Source organism: Clarias gariepinus, chromosome 27 (assembly GCF_024256425.1).
Source record: "Clarias gariepinus isolate MV-2021 ecotype Netherlands chromosome 27, CGAR_prim_01v2, whole genome shotgun sequence".
In the NCBI taxonomy this organism is placed as follows: domain Eukaryota; kingdom Metazoa; phylum Chordata; class Actinopteri; order Siluriformes; family Clariidae; genus Clarias; species Clarias gariepinus.
In genome coordinates, this window is record NC_071126.1 from 15112065 (window position 1) to 15133636 (window position 21572).

Consider the following 21572-nt stretch of genomic DNA (forward strand, 5'->3'; position numbering starts at 1 on the left):
CACACACACACACGACTCTGGTGGGACTTAAAGTCAACAAGAATCCGCAATGAGAATCACTGTTTTTGTGTGTTATCAGGAGAGTGCACACTGCGCCCTGCCCCCCACTTCCTGTCTCACAGGCAGGAAAGCTGGCGCTTCTGTCTGAGGCTACGTCCCAAAACGCACACTGCTGTACAAAATATGACTAGCACACGTCCCAAATCACATGCTAACATCACTAATCACAATATTACAATGACATCACAATATCACGTATTATTACAACACTACCTGCCTAGGAAACGTCACAATGGACATGCTAGCGCTTCAACATAGCGTGTCAAACTAGCATGAATGATTCAAATCCAAAACATGTACTAACAAGTGCTCTAAGGTAGTGCTGATGATTTAAACACAGCTTTAGACAAATAAGCTTAAGACAAAAAAAAAAAAAAACACAACCTCGGGACATGTCTCAAACCAAACACAGTAAGTAAAGTAGTGCGGATGATCCTCTGGTCTGTCTGCCAAACATCATATTACACCAATAATTAAAATACAGCCTCAGGACTCACAATACGTCCCAGACGTCATATTAATATACTAAATACTGTATCAAAGATGTTTTAATTTAAAATCAGGACACATCCTAAATCATATACTAATGTGCTAAAGTGTGTGTCAAAGTAGTACCAATGATTAAAACGCAACCTCAGGACTCAGGACATAGGCCAAACCTGTGTTATAATAACACTAATAGGTAACTGTAAGACTCAGGTTACATCCTCAAACCACATGCTAATGAGCTAAACAGTACGTCAAATTACTGCTGCGGATTAAAATATAGCCTTGAGTATCGGAAACACGCCCCAAACCACATGTTAATGTCCTGGTGTAATGTGACAGGTAGCACGGGTGATTAAAATACAACCTCAGGACGCATCCGCAGCTTGTAATACCACATTAAATAGTGTGTTATAAATAATGTTAATGATTATAATTTAAGCCGGGGATTTAACATGCATCCCAAATCACATGCCATTGCGCTAATCAGTGTTCTAATGTAGTACTTAGGATTAAAATGCAACCTCAGGAAACAGGATATGTCCCAAGTTCTATATACACTGTACTAAATAGTGTGTCAAAGTAGCACAATTGATTAGAAAACAGTACAACCTCAGGACAAAGGTACAAAACCAAATTACTCACTCACCCTTCATCTATACCGCGTTATCCTGTATACAGGGTCGCAGGGGGCCTGGAGCCTATCCCAGGAGACTTAGGCAACAAGGCGGGGTACACCCTGGACGGGGTGCCAATCCATTGCAGGACATACACACACAATGGCATTTTGGGAACACCAATTAGCCTAATCTGCATCTCTTTGGACTGTGGGAGGAAACTGGCGTACCCAGAGGAAACCCACCAAGCACGGGGAGAACATGCAAACTCCATGCACATAGACCCTGAGGTGGGAATCGAACCCAAGTACTAACCACTAAGCCACCATAAGGGCCTGATAAAATACAACCTCAGGAAACTAGATACCTCCCAAATCACATACATTTGCACTAAACAGTGCTTCAAATTACTACATATAATTAAAATGCAACCTCAGAAAAAACAGGATCGGTCCCAACTTCCATACTAATGTACTAAATATTGGGTCAAAGCAGCACAATTGATTAGAATACAACCTCAGGACACATCTAAAACCAAATTATAATGTACTAAATTTTGCATCAAAACATTTTGGTACGATACAGTATGGGATAGTGTGACCTTTAGAATTAGAGGAACATCAGTACAACATCAGGTTAGAAAGAACGTTACCAAGCCCTACTTTTCCTCATCTCTGGGGTTCTCATTACTTTGCATGTTATAGACAGTAATGGTATGGAGTGAACCTTTAACTAGACTTTGGATTTAAGTTTCAATAGCGGTTCTGTGGTCAGCAAATCTAATTATACCTTGTCTAATAGGTACATTATGTTAATGTTTCCAGGTAGAGTACAATGCATGTGCCTTAGATGGTGCAACCTGAACAACAAGGAAAGTGACATGTTAGTATATTTATTTCTGACTATTTGTGTGTTAATCTATTAACAGACGTAACGCAGGACTAAACTCAGTAGTCATTCTAAAGTGCATGAACATACATTTTGATTAACCCAGAAACACAAAACTATGTCAAATATGCAGCACATTCCTTTGTTTGTGTTTCTGCAAGTCAGCATAAGGTGGCCTGGCTACATTCTACATGAGGCAGCTATTTATTTCCAATAACACACTGAACATTTTCAGAGCAAAATGCAAGAAGAAAGCAGGACGAGTAAAGAAAAAGACAAGTTTTTTAAAAATAAAAAGAACTTACAGCTGTTCTTCTTCATGAGAAAGTCGCATTATGCAGAAGTAGCGGGAGGAAGTGGTGATGCTTCAGCATACGTTAGCTAAAGTGAAACCCGGTAGAGGAACTCGTTCAGCCAATAAGCATCTCAGACCTTTATTTTAAATGAATGTAGAGCAGAGCAGAGCAGAGCAGAGCAGAAAAAAAAAACTGTGACTGAACAATCGAAAAAAGGTGACAGTGAGGAAATGAACATAGCGTTTGAGAGCGCGGTTCTGGAAATAACGTGGAAGCTACACTGTGAATATGTAATTATTAAGTAATAACTATTGATTAAACCACACTAGGCTAAAATATTTTAAGAAATGTTCAGTTAGATGTTAGAAAGCAGTTAATTAGACGGAAATTTTTTAACAGTTTGGCCTCCTAAGATCTGGCAACTCAAGAAATATAGCAGGTTATTTTTTTGTGGGGAATTTTATAAAACATGTTCAGTAGGCTATCAGCAACCACTTTTATCCTGGTTCGGGATTCTAAAACATTTTTAAGCATGGGTGGAAGTGGGCCGTATGGCCCCCGGTACTGCGTAGCACCAAAAAATTCAGTGGCGGTATTCGGTACTGGAAAGAGGAGAGAGCAGCTGCCTGCCAAATCTCACATTCGAACCCAATCACTGGTGCACGATCAGCAAGAACACCCATCTGATAATGTTATGCCATCTTAAACAACCTGGCTTCTTAGTAAATTCTGCGAACTCGCTTCAAATTACTTCTCGACCGTCCATGGATTGTTTCGATCTTTCATTTCTGCTAGTTAACATGAGCACGAGTTTCCACCAACATGAAGTAGCTGTCTGATATCCAGTGATCATCTATACTGCTTTATACTGTATTCAGGGTCGCGGAGGGCTTGGAGCCTATCCCAGGAGACTTGGGGCACAAGGCGGAATACACTCTGAACAGGTGCCAATCCATCGCAGGGCGCACACACACACACACACACACACACTACAGGCAATCTGGGAATGGCAATTAGCCTAATCTACATGTCTTTGGACTGTGGGAGGAAACCGGAGTACCTGAAGGAAACCCACCAAGCACGGGGAGAACATGCAAACTTCATGCACACAGACCCCAAGACGGGAATTGAACCCAGATGTTGGAGGTGCAAGACAACAGTGCTCACCACTAAGCCACCATGCCGCCTATATCTAACGCTGTTATTTTGAATTTTTTGAGTTTTTAATATTCAGTTTTATTCCGACAACCCAGGCAGCAGCTCAGACAAGCTGTGTGTGAGGAGATAAACGGTATGTGACTTTGATTTCTGGTTTATTCTTGGACGTACAATTTGCTATAACCGATCTCAAGTGCTTCTAGTTTCCTTTTACTCCATACAGGTATTAGAACATCAATACGTTTTTTTTTTTTTCAAGAAACAATATGAAGAAGTGAAGTTTGTAGTAGTAGTCGCGCCAATAACTTAAAACTACTTTCACCCTGTTCTCGCACCACAGATTTAACTATACAGTATGAAGCACAATAAGCAAGATGAAAGCCTTCTCTACAGTAACACCAAGACTAAGTTAAAATACAGCAGTGTCTGACTGGAGTCTCCGCTCACGCCTGGTCTGGGTTACGGCTCCTGCTCGTAAGACCGCAAGATGAAATCATTAGCCTCTTTCACAGCAGGAGTCGTCTGCTCGGCAGCGTGGCCTGGAGCACATCCTGCGAGGATCAATGCCTGTCTGGCTCACTGAGGTAGTGACGGAATCTTTATGATTAGATTGTCCGGTCTATGAAAGAAACCAGAAGATATGAGGCTCACAAGTTATTAAAGCTACAGAGTCTGGGCGAGAGATGCTTGGACCTGTTTAGGTCTTGGTCAAGAGTTTGTTGGTCTCTCAAAGTTGGTCAACAATAATGTTGTTTTTTTACGAATGTGCAAAGTCTGACAAGATGTAATGTAATTCTTTATTTTTATTACACCCATCGTCTATACCGCTTTATTCTGTGTGCATGGTCGAGGGGAGGCGGGGGGTGGGGTGGGGGTTCCTGGAGCCTATCCCAGGAGACTAAGGGCATGAGGGGGGGTACACCCTGAACAGGGTGCCAATCCATCGCAGGTCACACACATACTATGGGAAATTTGGGAACTCCAATTAGCCTGCAACTAATCTGCATGTCTTTAGACTCTGGGAGGAAACCGGAGTACCCCGAGGAAACCAACGACCAACCACAGAGAGAACATGCAATCAGACCCGAGGAGGAAATCGAACCCGGACAGTGGAGGTGTGAAGTGACAGTGCTAACCACTTTTCCACCTGTATGGTCTGTAGTTGGACTACAGAGGTTCCTGGACAAACGGATGGATGGAATATCAGCTATACTCTTGTTCGTGTTCCTTTCAAAAGCCTAAGATTACTTTAATTGTTTTGGGAATTGTTAAGTTTTTGCATTTGAATTGAATTAATGTACACTACATGGCCTAAAGGTTTTCCCCAAACTGTTCCCACAGTGCATACATTTATAGAGAATTTCCATGTACAGTATGCCATAGCACAATTTAAACCTAGCATGAAGAACTCTAAAGCGTGCCACAGACTGTGCAACAGGCTGACACTTTTGTGTGTGTGTTTCTTACTAAGCAGTTAAGCTGTAACAGGAACACCCTGACAGTGACTAGATGTGTTACTTAGTGAACTGCGTAGAGCAGAAAGACAAATGATATGTTTCGCATTGCTTTAGGCAGGGCCGCATGGTGGCGTGGTGGTTGGCATGTCACCTTGCACCTCTAGGGTTCGTGTTCGGTTCCCACCTTGGGGTCTGTGTGCATGGAGTTTGCATGTTCTCCCCATGCTTGGTGGGTTTCCTGCAGTTACTCTGGTTTAATCCGACAGTCTAAAGACATGCAGATCCCAAATTGCCCATGTCATTGGCACCCTGGCCACTCTGTCCCATGCCCTCATTCTCCAGGGATAGGCTCCAGAATCCCCATGACCATGTATACAGGATAAAGACATAAAGGTATAGACCATGAGTGAGTTATACTGGTTATGAAAAGCTGAAAAACACTCGTGTTGCTTTGTTTGCTCCGTTGGAGTACTCTTTAAGCAGACACAGTTGACAGATACCAGGGCAAGCACAGCTGTGTTGGAGTCTTGTGGGAAAAGCTGCAAAAACTCCCAATTATTCTGAATAAATCATAAAACAAGTCCAGCTCTTTAATGATTAATATAACTCAGTTTATCAGTTGGGCTTCAGCTACAGTAACACATAACCTGAAATTCTTTTTGTATGACTTCATGTCTTGAAAAAAGAAAAAAAAAACTGTTTATGTAGCCAAATCTCCTCCTCAGAGCTAACATGAGGAGTTTACCGCGGTAAAGGATGGGAATTAGGGCTATTCAGATAAAACATGAATACATCATTCAGGGAGAATTGGTGCATAATTGCTCTTAAGACATATTTATGAAAACACTGATAATAAGGTCAAGTTTAAAAAATCAAACACTTCATCCTGGTCCTGGTGGATCCATAGCCGTGGAGGTGTACTGTAAGAGATGATGATGATGATGATGAAGATTTTTTTTAATTTTTTTGCAATTTAAAAGTTGAAATTATTTTCTATTGAACTGTGCTTCTCTTAAATCAGTACCCTTTAAAAAAACAAAACAAACCAGCACGATCCAATCTGGCAACCCTGACAGCTGGGCTGCAAAAACAAGCTGAAAAAACAAGGCAAATAACCGTGATCATGACACACTGCTATATCCATGAGAGCAGCACACACTCCCAATCACACTCTCGGGCTCTTTAAAAAAGAAAAACAAACACAGTCATAAATCAGGTTCCCCACCAGACTAAAGCCATGCTTCTGACTTCAATAACTTTTTATTAAACTCACAGACTGAATATATGAGAGTCTATCAATCATAACGCAGCACTGACAATACACTGGAGAAATGAGTGCAGGAAACAAAAAGCGTTCACCTTAAAGACAAAGCATTTGATTAACCTCAAATAATGGAAAGAATAGTTGTGTGTACTAAACGTATGTGTTTGACACGTGCACTCGAACACGTCACATGCTGCTGTTAAACCTGCCACAACAACCTGCTGACAAAATAGTGTCTCGCTCACTCATCGTCTGTACCGCTTTATCCTGTACGGGGTCGCGGGGTCCTGGACTGTTCTCCCAGGAGACATTAAGGCGGGGTACAACCTGGACAGAGTGGCAACTAATCGCAGGCCATACACACACATACACCATGGGGCAATTTGGAAACGCTAATTAGCCTTTGGACTGTGGGAGGAAACTGGAGTACCCAGAGGAAACCCAGCAAGCATGGGGAAAACATGCAAACTCCACGCACACAGACCCCTAAGGCGGGAATCAAACCTGGATCCTGGAGGTGCAAGGTCGACAGTGCCGTGTAGTGACTAAAGCAGTACAATGTTGCGTAATTTACAGCTCAAATGCCCCTGTTTTGCTGTTTAGCTATCTGTAGGATGGCATGGGAGAGTCATGGGAGAAAAATAGGCTATTATTCAGTTATTTATTTAGCCACCTTAGCTACCGCCATGTGTTTTTTTTACCCTCGCTACAGTCTATTTAACATGCATAACTTATACCAAATGGTGTAGTGGTTAGCGCTGTCGCCTTGCACCTCCAGGGTCCGGGTTTGACTCCCGTCTCTGTGTGCAGTGAGTTTGCATGTTCTCCCCGTGCTTGGTGGGTTTCTGCCGGGTTCTCTGGTTTTCTCTCCAAGCACTCTGCCTCATACATCTGGCAAACGTAAAGTTTATTGGGGATTTCCCAAACCCATATTGGTTTGGACACCTTTCAATCACAACCAGCATAGACCTTTTCATCTATTTGATCTACACTCACATTTCTATTGGATGAGACATGTGCATCAGTGAGCCTTGTCGCCAGTTTTCCTTCCTTGGATGACTTTGGGTACGTCCTGACCACTGCAAACCAGGAACATCCCACAATCCTGCAGTTGTGAACTTGCTCCGATCCAGTCCTCTAGCCATCACAATCTGGCCCTTGTCGAAATTCATTCAAAATTCATTTAAATTCATTCAAATCCTTACCCTTGCCTATTTTTCTGCTTTAAGCACATCAACTTCAAACTCAAAAAGGTTGACTTGCTGCCCAATATATCCAGCCAATTTCCAGCCACCATTGTAATAGGATATTGAAAATGTAGCTACTGTGAGACGGGCCAAACTGTGATGGCTAGCGGACTGGGTCAGGGCAATTCCAAATCTGCAGCTCTTGTGAAATGTTTGTGGTCTCCAGTGGTCAGGACATACCAGAAGTGATCCAAGGAAGGAAAACCAGTGAACTGGTGAAAGGGTCAAGGCTCACTAACACACATGGGGAGCGCGTGCTGGTCCGTGTCGTCCAATCCAATAGAAGTGTAAACCCACCGAAGTCCAAATGCAACCTGAATTATAAAAGATAATATGAGAAGCGTTCTAGTCTAACCGAAACTTGTTTGTGCAGAATACCAGAACGATGTCTCCCTTTATTTCTCTTTACAATCCCCTGCTCCACTAATGCACTTATCTCAGAGTTTCACTGGAGCTTGGAAACCATTAAAGTAGAACGTTTTCTCAGTATCTGAGCCGAAACGCTGGCCTCCCAGGAACACCTTTAATGGCCAAAACGTGGAAATGTTTTGCAGCGAGGTCAGGACTGTACGGCGGATGTCGCAATAACTACAATCCAAGTTCCGACTGCATTGGGTTCTGAGCCACCTCGGCTGGGATCACCATTCCCAAACATACGACCTTCTTCGCACTGTTTAAAGGTTTACTGCGGCTTGACTCGAACGCCCCTCGTATTCATCACCACCAAAAATAATGAAGAGAGAGCATTTTGAAACTGCTTTTATAAAAGGAAAAAAAGGGGGGGTTTGGGATGAAAGCGGACACGAATTTACTGTAGCAACAGCAAGTTTAGCAGGAAGTTTGCTTGATCAGCAATTCTAAAAGAAATTCAAATAATGATGCTGAGAGGTCATTAATTCTACTTTATTATCCAGACCTTTAGACTGAGAAACAATGATTCAGGTAAAGTATTTTTAAAGCTACTGTAGCAGGTTAGATTTAGTTACAACTAAAAGCTAGTGAGATCAGGTTCTACCGATTGTATGAAATAATGTCTATAACCATTAAGAGCTCGAGTCCTCTGGCTATTTAAAGCACATGATGGAGAACCTCAATGTGTCATCGTTAATTTCCACATCTGTATTGGATTGAAATGTATGTATTATTACTGTTGCACTAATCCCGAGGCACCGATAAAACAAACTGCAGACAGTAAAAGTCTAGAACTAGTTTGATTAATTTCGCTACATTATCCTCCTTCATGCTTCATTTTTTTTTTCCTGGAACCGAGACAGCTCCTTTTCCAGACGCAGATTTCTGACCTCAGATACAAAAACATAATCAGAATGCAACTAACACAATAAAAAAATAAACCCTAAAAAAAACCTGAGAATGATGTAATGTTGGTTCGATGCCAGCTTGACAACACAGAGTGAGACGTTTACGTCAATAACACTTTATTATTGATGATGCCGGTGCTTCATCTGCAGGAAGCCGGGATCCATTAAGTCCTCACGTTACCGCTTGTTTTCTCCTGAGCGCAGCTCGGCTTGGCGAGGAACACCAAATCCGGCACACCTCACCGTCTGACATCGACTAGACTTTCACCGGCTCGAGCTGGAGACGAGCTCTCATTCGGGAAGTGAGACGAGTGGACTGGCCGTCTCTCTGATCCTAATTCAGGGCAAAGTCACAAAATATCAATATCTACACAATGATAATGTACATTAAACTAAAAGTGGAGGAACGTCGAATGGCTTTGCAACACAATTGAGTTATTACATTTTCAACTTGTCAGGTTATACAGTACTAGACAAAAGCTTGGACACGCCTTTTAATTCAGTGTGATTGACAGCCAGTATTTTAAGACACGAAGCGCTGGAATTCTGTTCTGGAATATTTCTTGCAAGAACAATATTGTGTCAAGTGCATTCAACCCATCATGATGAAACTGTCTCTCGTGAAAACCTTCCCAGGAAAGCAAGACCAAAACTTACCTCTGCTGCAGAGTCACCAGCCTCAGAAATCATTAATTTACCTCAATCAGCACTTCAGATTATGTTAATCGTTATGAAGGATTTACAGAGCAGAAGTAGCAAATACATCTCAATATCAACTGTTCAAAGGAGATTATTGAATATCTTGGACGCCTTCAACATTGTTTTTTTAAATCCCACTGCAGTCGTTCTTGTAAACATCCAGCGAGTGGAACGCCTGATCCTTGAAAATCTACAGATAATTCATCGCCAAGACTGTACACACGATCATCAGCTCCAAGCCATTTCTACATGTTTGGAAAACCTTTAAAGAAGTTCCCGGGAGGCCGGATGTGAAGCAGGGAGTCACAGACATTATGACAAGTGGTATCTAAATCGATCAGGCTAATGCTGATGTCGCTATGACAATGTAACCAGTTGGTGTTGGTGGGGAGTCAAAGCCTACAGATGACCCCAGCCGAAGTACCTCGGAGGGCCGGTTTAAAGACTTAAATGGGATAAACAACAATTTACTTACTGCCTTATACAGTATAACCAGTACAATTTCAAAATGATGTCATCTACAGTATGGCCCCAACCACCCTAATGTCATACAGTATTTCAATTCTTTAATCAATCACGCTATACAGGACTCACGAATGAACTGATGAATATTAAGTGAATGTATTTATCCAGCCATGATCTGATCTATGCTTTGCAGTCATTTTTTTAATCGATTAATCTGATTTTACTTTCCTCTAATCATCAGTCATTAGGCCATTTTCTCACTCATAACTTTGTTATATGGTAAAAGGATAAATGTTAGTCATAGACTAATCTGAAAGTATTCTTCTTCTCTTTGGCTTTATGATCATACTGAGTAAATATACGCAAAACAGACGAGGGCCTGGATAGGACTAAAGCCAGTGGACTTGTAAATGGTTTAGAGACGTCATGTGTGTCACTACAAAGTTAAAGGTCAAAGGTTTATTTGAAATGACCCATGTGTTAGAGCCAAGTGTGGATAGATGGTGGTGCTGTCGCTCAATCAAGGACGAATTTAGTCTGACCTGCATGTAGCTATCCAGCACATAAATTTGAAAGATGCTAACCTGCTAACAGGTGATGACGTTTTTTTATTTTGCCACTGTCGCCCTTGGCGATAATTTGAATATTTATATTTATTTACACCTTCTCACACATTTCTTTCTCATTACCCTAATTTTTCTTTTGATTCTGTAAAGCTGCTTTGCAACAATGACCAATAAGGGCGCAAGTTCGATTCCCAGGTGATGCTGTAACCTCCCGCAGCCGGAGGTCTAGAGAGAGCTGATTGGCCAAGCTCTCTCAGTGGGAAGGGGTGAGAGGTACTTTGTGCTCCCACATTAATCATGGCTCTACAGCCAATCAGGGGCGTCTGTGAGCTCACGCAAGCGGAAGGAGCGGATAGCGCCGAGTGCATGACCAACTTTCACCAAATATTTCATCATTTTCCCCACAAATTTTGGTAAATTTTATATTTTTTCTGCACAATTTGTCATCTGTTTAAGGATCAGTAAAAAGCGTCTAACTATTTTGTTATTTATATCCCTTTTTGTGGGAACGTTGAGCATCAACCAGGCTTCTAGTTTTCTCAAATTCCTTCCTTAAATCACCGCCTCGAGATCTCAAGAACATCTCTCAGCCTTTTCTCAATAGTCCTTCAGCCTAAACGCTGCAAAATAAAAGTTCTTTTTCCCCCCACGTCTGCTATTCACAATGCAGTTTATACAGTAAGTTAGAATATAGAGGATTATCGAAGCTGCTGAACAAGACCTAAGGACCTAAGGAGCGTCGCGGTTCTGTCAGCAGTTCTGGTGCGCCGCTGAAGGAAGTGGTGATGAAAAATGCAGCAATAAGAGGAGCGTGATAGAAAGGCATAGGCACGACATCATCAGTACACACAGGGGAGGAGAAGCACCGTAAGACTTGCTAATTAAAGAGCAGAAATGAGTAGAGAGTGCATTTTTACTGTTGATTCATAACTTGGCAGTACTTTATATAATTTTTTTATTTCTCCCCCCAAGCAGCTTTTCTTTGCACATTATTCCACAACATGTGATATTACATCATGAGAAAAAGTATATATCTACTATTCTTAATAACAAGTGTGATTAATGATCTTTCTGTTCACAGCATCTGTAGTGCATGTGTGATTACCAGGGGAAAGAGTGTACACCGTTTTTTTGTACTGTGTTGCACCAAACCCGTGTAGAACAGCTGGCTAAGGGCAGCTGTCGGGGCACTAAACATTTTTGTGTGGCATTATGTTTGTAACACATACTTGAAGACTATGAAGTTTACTGGTGAGAGCGTCGAGTGAATGAGGAATAAGGATGATGAGAATCTGTGTTAATGCACAAATATGTGGGTCTGGAAAAACACCAGGGGGGAAAAAAAACTTTGATAGCACTCTGATTAAAATGCTTTAACCTGAATAAATTCCTACCTAAAACTTTTTTCTACTGTCCATTTCATCGTGGGGTGTGAGCTATAATTTTTACATTTGCATTAAATTGTCCAGTATCATACATTTTTATTTACACTCTACTCTGATGACATCACATATAACAAACTTTTAAGTTAAGGTTTTTGTTCCTTTTCTCTGGACAGAAGAACGTGTAGGTCATGGTGATAAAATATAACCTACATGTACTGTATAGAGACTTGACTTAATACTACTCGAGTATTCCCTTAATGCAGCTTTATAAACAGAATATATATAATATTTATGAACCTATAGGTTCACTATCTTCCTGGACTCCTCCTACCAGTCCACATCGAGAGCTTCATCATCTACAACAGAGGAGCTGAAAAAGGAGAGACCGGAGAAAAGACCTCCGGGTCGTGCTGAGCTCAACTCAAAGCACTTCCTCTGCCTGGAGCTCGCTGATTGTTCCTCACGCGTCTCCGTCCTTGCATGTGGCCTACTCGTCTCTGTTGCTGAATTCGTCAAGCTTTGTTGCTTCGTGTGCACGATCGCTGCTGCTGCGCTGGCATTTTTTTCCATGACGGCGTCCTTGGAAACCGTTGTGTTTGTCTCTGGTGTTGGAGATTCTGTGGTGAGATTCTGGCTGGTCTTTTCTTCAGGAGAGGGAACAAAAGAGAACAAGGAGAGCTTGGCCAGGGTGGAGGAAGCCACTGTAGTCCTTGGTTGGCGTGGCTGAGCGGAGGAAGCGGTCTCGTTCAGAGTTGTCGAGCTCAGGCTGTGGACGATCTGCTGACGCTTGTGTTTTGCGTCGTCAGCTGTTCTGGTTTCCTGTCGTGACTCCTCAGAGGGAGGAATCTCGCCGGCTTCAGCCTGGACTCGCGCTCTAAGCTTCTTACGTGCACTGCTGCCCTCTGCTGGCTGCTCAGAGCACTGATTTTCATTTTGTTTTGTTTGTGAACCACTGGCCTGATTTGTGTGCGTCATTCTCTTCCTGGGTCTGAAGGTGAAGCTCGACAGGTCGACCTGTCTGTCTTCGCACTCCATCACAGGTGGACTAAAAGATGCGGCTTTTCTTTTAAAAGCTCGTTTCCTGTCCACCATGGGTGTGCTGTGTGACGGGAGCGTGCGTGGAGAAGAAGCCTGCTCTGTATTTAATCTTTCATCCACAGTACTCTGTTCTTCGTTCCCTGAGCACTCTGTGCTCATCCCTTTCAATCGTTTGTTCCTGAGATTTTTGGAAATTTTTTGCAACACTGAACCGCTGTCTTTGTCGGTCTGCTTCTCCCACGCCGAGCCCTCGCCGTGCCCCGAGCCACTGTTGCTAGGCAACACACCAGGACACGATGTGTTAACTGTGTGGTGCTGTGTAGAGGAATGAATGGGAGACGCTGGGAATGCTGGATTCCCCTTAACCGGAGTGGTTAAGCTGTGAAACCAGTCGAGGCCGGGGTCAGAGGCAGACGTCTCTTCACTGTTCATGCTCTCTCCACCCACGACACACGGCTGCTTACCTCCAGACGACTCACCAGAGCCGTCCTGTTTCCTGAATGTGAAAGAAAGCAGGAAGATTTGGGTTATTTGATTTATTATAATTTTTTATTTAATCCTTCAATTATTACAAGATTTAAATCACCTGTACAAACTTTTATCAGGTTTATTTAACCTACAATGTTTTGCATAATTTAAATGTAAATAAACCCGTCATGTTGTACTGGACATAGAATAAAGAGCTTCCCAATTCTGATTGGTCCAAAGGTGTAAATGCATTTTCTCTAACAGTGGCTCGGATGGCAGTGACACAGTAACTCAAATTACATCCTTACATTAACGTGTTCTTTTGAATACAGTATTATTTTCATGACAAAATCTTAAAAATAATCCTTGGCGATACTTCCCAGAGGTAACAGTAACTCAAGTCACATTCTACAACACGTTCGGTCTTGTTACTTTTAACTATTTATCACAAAACTTTCTTTATCGTTTTTTTTTTTAGGCAAAGAAGAATGAAATTCTATATATCCATATATGGTAATGTTGTAAATCCACCATTATTATTTGTTGAATTTATGCCAACCATCTATCGATCTATATTTATCATGCAAAAAATTCTCTTCATCATCTTTATTTAAAGATCTTAACAAGATAAATCCAGTTGCAAGCAGCGATGAGCGGGCCCAAGCACCTGCGCCAGTGTCACCCGGACGCACCCCGGTGACACACCTGTGTGAAATTTCATTCTTCTTTGTTTTGAGCAAGTCAAGACCTCCAGAATGATGTCATCCATAAGTTTAAGGCGTCACCATGGCTCCACCATTTGAGATATCGGAAAATCCCTTAACAATTGTGTGTCCTTAATTTCTTGAGATCACACGGGCCCAGAGTGATGACGATTGTATAAATCCCCTAGGAGGAGTATATCAAAATCCATTGGGTGTGTTTCACAAATAACCCAAAATAATTGACTTCATGTTGGGTAGAGCAATGCAAAAGTTGCATACGTGCAAGTGTGTATGATTTAGGCAGCAGATTCCAACCCGTGTGCTGATTTTCATGACTTCTTGAGCATGTTAAGATGTCTGAAAGGGCCCAGGTGATTGGACAGGAAAAAAAAAATCCTTAAATTAACACGATGGCCCTTCACACACTGACATAATAGGGCTGATTTTATAATGCTTGGGCCCTAATTAGAGCAAATCCCAGAATCATCTCATTAGAGCGCATCCCAAACATGATCTACTACAGTATATGACCAATACATCTTGAGAAAAGGAGTGACTCCAGTGAGCACCTGGTGATTATTACTTAAACCATTGATACTTTTAATTTTTATATCATACAGCATAAAAATATATCGTCACGTATAATAATAACTACTTATAAAATATTGCTCATTTTAAAAAGGCCCCTGTTCCGCACCATGTGACACAAAAGTTATTTATCCAAAAAAAGATCTCACTCAGATATACTGTGTACTGTGCAAAAGTCTTGAGCCCACCCTAATTTTTTTTAAGTTAAAATTAATTAAATGATGTAGATTAAATTAAAGAAATGGGAACAAATGTTTTACTGCGACAGGCTGCAAAGTGCCTAAAGATTAAAACGATATAAACATTGGATGTTTACGTAACCACCTCAGCAGCGATCTCATTTCTCCTCTCGTCTGTTCCAACCACTCAGCATCACCAGAACACTAATCTGATCATCTTCCCCTGTTTCTCACTGGTTCATCCCTTATGTTAATGTTTTTTTTTTATGCCTGAATGATTAATATATTACTGTGTGGCTTAAACAAAAACAAACCAAAAAACATTCCTTAGAAACTGCTCAGGTGTGGGGACTGGACTAAAAATGAGAGACAAAAAAGTGCTTCCTATAAAACATGACACAGCATGACATGACCCATCTTTACACCTAATGATGATTACACTTCAGGTGAGCAGGAACAACCCTGAAACCTCATGTCACCTCCCAGTCATCATGCAGGATGAAGCAGCTGGTCTGGAGTCATGTGTGTATTTACTGGTGGTTTGAGGATAATCATGTGGTTTACCCTGAGAGCCTCCGCAGCTCCTTGTTGAGGATGTGAGTCAGGCCCAAACCCTCCAGCACAATCTCACACTGGCTTCTGTACTGCTCCCCTGGGTCGTCAGGGAAGGACGTGTGCAGAGCGTTTACATTCCCGAGCAGAGCACCACCCTGTGGCCGAGACACACAAACGCTGCCAAATGTCTGATTCGTATTAATAGCAAAAAAAAGTTCTCACTGACACAAAGGTAAAAGCTTGATATTTGTTGATTTTTGTGTTAAATAAATAAATCAGTCATATATTCAGAAAAAAATTTAGATAAAATGGATTGAGTATCCTGGTACAGGATGTACAGTACATGTAATTGTAGCCCATCTGTTTGCATAACGTACCTGCATGGAGCACTCCATTACAGACACCACCACTACTGCATCCTCCACCGTCACCGTCTCTCTGAACATTAGCTTGGCATGAGCTGGAAACGAATAAAAAAGAAAAAAAAAACTTTTAATGATGATTATGGACTTGGATAACTAACCATCAAGCAAAGCTGAGCTGTTTGCTTTTTTGCAAAAAGAGTGGTATAAAGTTACCCAACAGCAATGTAAAAAAAAACGGTGAAGGGCATGCCAAAAAACTCATTGCAAATCTGTGTTATTATTCCAACAAATACTGATTTCTTAATGTTATTTAGCTAAAGCATTATCACAATTTGCAATTTTTTTTTTTAGTTATTAAAACTCTGCAAATACTGCATGATCTTGGGTCAAAACATATTTTGATGTGTTGTCCTGTTGTCATTTTCATTAAATATACACTCTAAATACCAATAGTTATATTTTGAATTTAGGAGAAATACTATCAGCAGTTTACAATATGTTCATCTCACCGACACATGCACCTGTAGGAAATAAAAAAAACATGAGAGACTAATTATGCTGCAGTGGTCTCTTATTGTTTTTTTCCCCCATAGCTGTATATATTTAAAAATATACAAACAAAACTAAAAACAAAAACCGACTCTGTTTCATGCGAGATATAATTATAGTAATCAGATAATTTAGAAGAGATGAATAGATTTCTGTTCATCCCCCCACAATCAGAACCAGCATTAACCTTTTCCTCCATTTGAGCTACACTAGCACTTCTACTGGATCGGACTACTTATCAGTAAGCCTTAGCTACCCCGGTTCATCGGTATTCCTTCCTTGGATGACTTTGGGTATGTCCTGACCACTGCAGACGAGGAACATCCCATAAGACCTGCAGGACATAACAAAAGTAATCCCAGGAAGGTAAACCGGTGAACTGGCGACATGGTCATGGGTGAACAATGGTCACTGATGCACAAAGGCTGGCCTGTGTAGTCTGATCCATTAGAAGCGCTAATGTAGTTCGAGAAACAGTTGAATGTTGTTGAATAATGTTATGGCTGATCAGTGTATTTAAACTCTGATCAGCCACAATTCAATTCAATTTAATTCAATTGTATTAATATAGCATATTAATACATAGCATATATATATATATATATATATATATATATATATATATTTAATATATAATTGAAACAATATAATATTAAAGCCAATATTGTGTAGGTTCCCCTTGTGAAACCAAAACATCTCTGCATGCTTGGGGCATGACTCCAAAACACCTCTAATGGTGTGTATCTCACACCAGGAAGTTAGCGCCATAGATCAGACCCATTTTCCAGGACATCCCATGGATGGTTGATCGGATTGAGATGTGAAGAATGTGGAGGCCAGTTTGACAACCCTGAACTCTTTGCCCTTCATGAATGGGCACTTAGTCCATCATAGCCATGTTTTTTTCCAGCATTTAGCTAACAGACAGGTTTGTCTTTAGTTCCCAGAGACATAAATGAGCCTTGGGTGTCCATGATCTTGTCACCAGTTTACTCTTACATAATTGATAATAAATAATTATTAGCTAATATTATGGCTGATTGGTGTACAGTATATACTATGATGAATATCATTAGTGAGATGATATGACAGAGGAATCTGTGTGTGCGTGAATATGAGAAAAAGAGAGAGAGAGAGAGAGAGAGAGAGAGAGAAAGAGATAAAGAGGACAAACCTTCTGCGAGACGGCCCAGGCTCTCCAGCATGCGGATGGTGGTGCGTGCAGCGTTCCGGCTGTCGCTCTGTCTCTGTAGCTGGTAGTAGCGAACCAGGATGGAGTTGGCGTCCGGAGTGATCCGCGGCTGCAGCCTCTTTATCACACAGAAGTACGCCCTCATCTTCTCCATACTCCATAATGATGAAGACTGACTCGGAACACCTGGACGGGGTCCAAAGATAATAAAGATGATGATTAAAATTGATTAACCGCCATGCAATTTTCCTCTTTTTTAGCTAAAACAAAGTTAAAATGTTTATTGAGCTTACGTTTGAAGAGATTGCACTGGAAATACTCCATAAGTTTATCCCAAGTGCACATCACATGGCATTATGAATCTGAGAATCAGTATTCTGTACAGATCGTCCACAACATACGAGTTCCGTTCTGGGAGCATGTTTGTAAGTCCGATTTGTTCTTAAATCCGACAATGCGACACGCCTTTTGACACGAATATACAATGTAAAATACACCAATCTGCTTGACATAATCTGTTCCCTCTTCCCCGCACTGCCATCATGTGGCCAAAACCTGTAACCGCACCTAGGGAAATGAATCTTACTGTGAATTAGAAATGTAAAAGTGGCTGTGTCCCATTCCGAAGTGTACTTCACATGGTGCTTCCTACTCCCTGCCCCGTTTGCAGGAAATGTCGGTGAAAGGAACTTCCCTCGAAAAAAATTTACCATTCGGAACACTCTCCAAAGTCACCAGCACAGATGTCGCTTCCTCCTCACGTTACCATGGTAACGTAAGACCCTCAGATACCAGTCACTGTTGCTGTGGATATTTTACACTTTGGACATTAAATACTTATTGAAACAAAAACTGATACCATTATAAAACACACCATTGAAATATGTATAACTTCCATTTTTTTATTCCCTTTTCCGGTGAAGTAAAGACCTGTTGTTTACTTGTTTCCTACAATATTTGCAGTTTCTTTCGAACTGAACATTTTCACTTCCTGCAGTTTGGAATCACACTTAACATGGGTGAACACCCTTTAAAGTATACATAGCAGGGTACTTCAGGCCGATTGAGTGTTGTCAAGTGTTGTCTCTGCACGAGGGGAATCCCGGATGCCATTTTGTCTCAAAGCTGTTCTCCACTGTATTGGACTGTGAACTCCAATATTGTTGGGGAATTTCCGAAATTAGGACTATTCATCATCAGGACAGATATTTTCTATCGTGTTTCCGGACTGCTTCATTTCAACCAGTAAGGCCGACTAATTTCTCCCGCACAAACACATGCACACATACATTACACCAGACATTTTATACATTTACTTACGCACTGAAAATATTCTACATAATTGTAAATATTGGTATCTGGTGCGCTACAGTGTCTATTTTGTGTACAATACATGTGAGCTTGTATGTTTGTAAGTCGGTGACTACCTGTACTGTACTGTGAAACAATACAAAGCCTTATTGCCATGTCAAAGTTTCACAGATTCTCGTGTTCTTATCTCATTTAAGCATGTATTCAGAATGGGGATGTCAACATTGGCCAGTTACCGTTTTAAAAACATTCTGCCGAACTACATGTGTCGGGAAAGCAGCATGTACTAAAGCACACTTAAAAATATTTATTATGTGGTCAGTACATGTGAGACACGAGTATTATGAACCTTTATTCTGGAGGATAAACGAGGAGATGATTTTGTCCCACTCCGGGTTCTTGGTGTCCAGCAGGACGAGAACCAGGTCGAAGCGGCTGAGAAGAGGACTGGCCAGGGCGACGTTCACAGACACTGACACATTGGGGTCGTACTGGCCCTTTGGGTTGGTGGCGGCAAGAATCGTCGTCCGCGTGTCCAGTTTACACACCATTCTGTATGTAAGGAAAAACGTGCATCGTTAGTGTTGACTGATATCATGGATGTTTTTCTTTTAGAGTCAGAATCTGACAAGGCAGTGACAGTACAGTTCAAACTTTGCAAAAACACATTTCTGTGCAGGACAGCACAGAGCCCAGACAAAATTCGGAGACACTGTTTTACACACTGTCTGAGACTGTGTGTGATCAAAATTTTACCTTATGAAACTTGAACATGTGGGAATGCCTGGTTGATCTGTGCGTGCAACTCTTTTATATTCTCATTGGTGTATCTCACTGTTTTTGTCATTTATCCGGCATCATACTCTTTCTCAGCAGAGACGCATTTTCAATAATCGATTGATCTGATTTAGCTGATTTAATTGTGGGGAGTCAAAATCATGATTAAGATTAAAATTTGATTCATTATGCAGCTTTTTTTTTTAATTCAGTAATACCACTGCGCACATGGCACTGGGAATCGTTTGTGTCTAAGAGGATAAAGCCTACAGGACACACTTAGTACTGTCCTGTTTACAAATCACTCGACTCATGCATCTCGTTAAACCTGAAAACCAATCTCTGTCCAGGGTGTGTATGGAGCCAGGTGTTATTAAAAACCCCTTTTCAGACACAGAAACTTTATCAGACTGACTTGTCATTTTTACCATGATAGTGATTTGTCATACTCATGAGATTCTACAGTACATCAAGTTAATGTACAGTGTGCGAGCCAGTCTAATTTCCAGGTCAGGCACATCAGCAGCTTTTAAATAACGTCTGAGATCAGTCAGGGCTGCCAGATCACGCTTATAATTTAAAAATCCCCAGCATCCACAATGATCTGCCATCAGTAAAATGTTATCAGGTGTGTGTTTAGTATGAGCTTTTGTCATGATTTTATTTTACTGTCAGATTAATGGAAAAAAGGGCAGGAAGATGGGTGTGGACGAGGTTAGAGTTTGGAAGGAGAATCTTGGGTCATGCTCCTTCAGGGGTTTTCTCTCCTTTTTTTGTTTCCTGGCCTCTGGTTCGTACGTGGCAGCCGGTTTCACTAAAAATGTATCTGGAGACATTTGTGTCTTCTTCGCTGCACTTATATACGTTTGCCACAGATTTGTTCAGATGATACTTCTTAACGGAACTGTAGATAACACGGTTTTCAGAGCATGTGGACATTTCTATGCATCGTCAAGCTCACTTACAGATATTTATTAAAGCCTGATGCCGCAACACAGTGGGACCTCGGTTCACAGATGCCCGAACAAATCTGTTTTGTACAAAACAGAATTATATTTGTACAATTAAGGCTTTTTCATACTTTGTGAAATAAATAAAAACAAATCAAAATTTAATTATAGTTCATAATGTCAGAGAACAGATTAACTGAATCGGCTCACGATCGGAACCAAAACTTCGAAACGAACGACCGACTTAGTGAACCGAGGTTTCACAGTATAATAATAAACGTATAAGAGCAGTAGCGGTTTGCAGCAGGTTAAATACATCGCGGAACGTCGCTAACCCAGCTTTAGCCACGCTGATGGTCTGCTGCTCCATGGCCTCATGGATGCTGGTGCGGTCGTGTTCCTTAATGCTGTTGAACTCATCTATGCAGCACAGACCTCCATCAGAGAGAACCAGCGCTCCTGCCTCCAGGTGCCACTCTCCGGAGTCCTTGACTGCTGCTACGGTCAGACCTGGTAATCAAAAACACACACAGGCAGAGTATCAGATACTAGACCGCCCACTTCTGTAAATGCAGTATGAGTCAGCTGAGTCAGCACCTGCATTAGTGGACCCGATGCCAGCAGTGAGGACCGAGCGTGGCGTGATTTTTGTTGCGTACTTCAGAAACTGGGATTTCCCGGTACCTGGGTCGCCCACCAGCAAGAGGTGAGACTCACCTGCCCGAAAAAATAAATAAATACATTATATATATATATATATATATATATATATATATATATATATAGTCATATCTCTATGACAATGGGCTCTAAATGTGTTAAATATTATAGTTCTGTAAAATCTTTGCAAAGTTGGTTTCCATGTTACGTCTATGGGATTTTATTTTTATTTTTTATTGCCCACTGTGGGGGCAAATTACCTTCCACCCCTTAGAAATGTCATAGCATCCATTTCCTGAATAAGCCGCACGGTTTAATACCTTACTCAC

At 41.4% G+C, this 21572-nt stretch overlaps 2 protein-coding genes across 3 annotated transcripts in view; both read right to left on the minus strand.

Moving 5' to 3' along the window:
* Positions 1-2427, minus strand: part of cep85l (centrosomal protein 85, like) — a 59007-nt gene extending 56580 nt beyond the window's left edge. The window contains exon 1 of the mRNA XM_053489091.1: positions 2357-2427. Within this exon, the coding sequence (XP_053345066.1) occupies positions 2357-2372 (16 nt within the window). The 5' untranslated portion in view covers positions 2373-2427. The remainder of the gene's footprint in view (positions 1-2356) is intronic.
* A 9062-nt stretch (positions 2428-11489) lies between these two features.
* mcm9 (minichromosome maintenance 9 homologous recombination repair factor) overlaps positions 11490-21572 on the minus strand; it is a 32368-nt gene continuing 22285 nt past the window's right edge. For both annotated transcript variants that reach the window (XM_053489089.1, XM_053489088.1), the window contains 7 exons: positions 21181-21300; positions 20919-21093; positions 19206-19408; positions 17528-17731; positions 15817-15899; positions 15449-15594; positions 11490-13441 (listed from right to left, as the gene is read on the minus strand). In XM_053489089.1, the coding sequence (XP_053345064.1) occupies positions 12235-13441; positions 15449-15594; positions 15817-15899; positions 17528-17731; positions 19206-19408; positions 20919-21093; positions 21181-21300 (2138 nt within the window). In that variant the 3' untranslated portion in view covers positions 11490-12234. The remainder of the gene's footprint in view (positions 13442-15448; positions 15595-15816; positions 15900-17527; positions 17732-19205; positions 19409-20918; positions 21094-21180; positions 21301-21572) is intronic.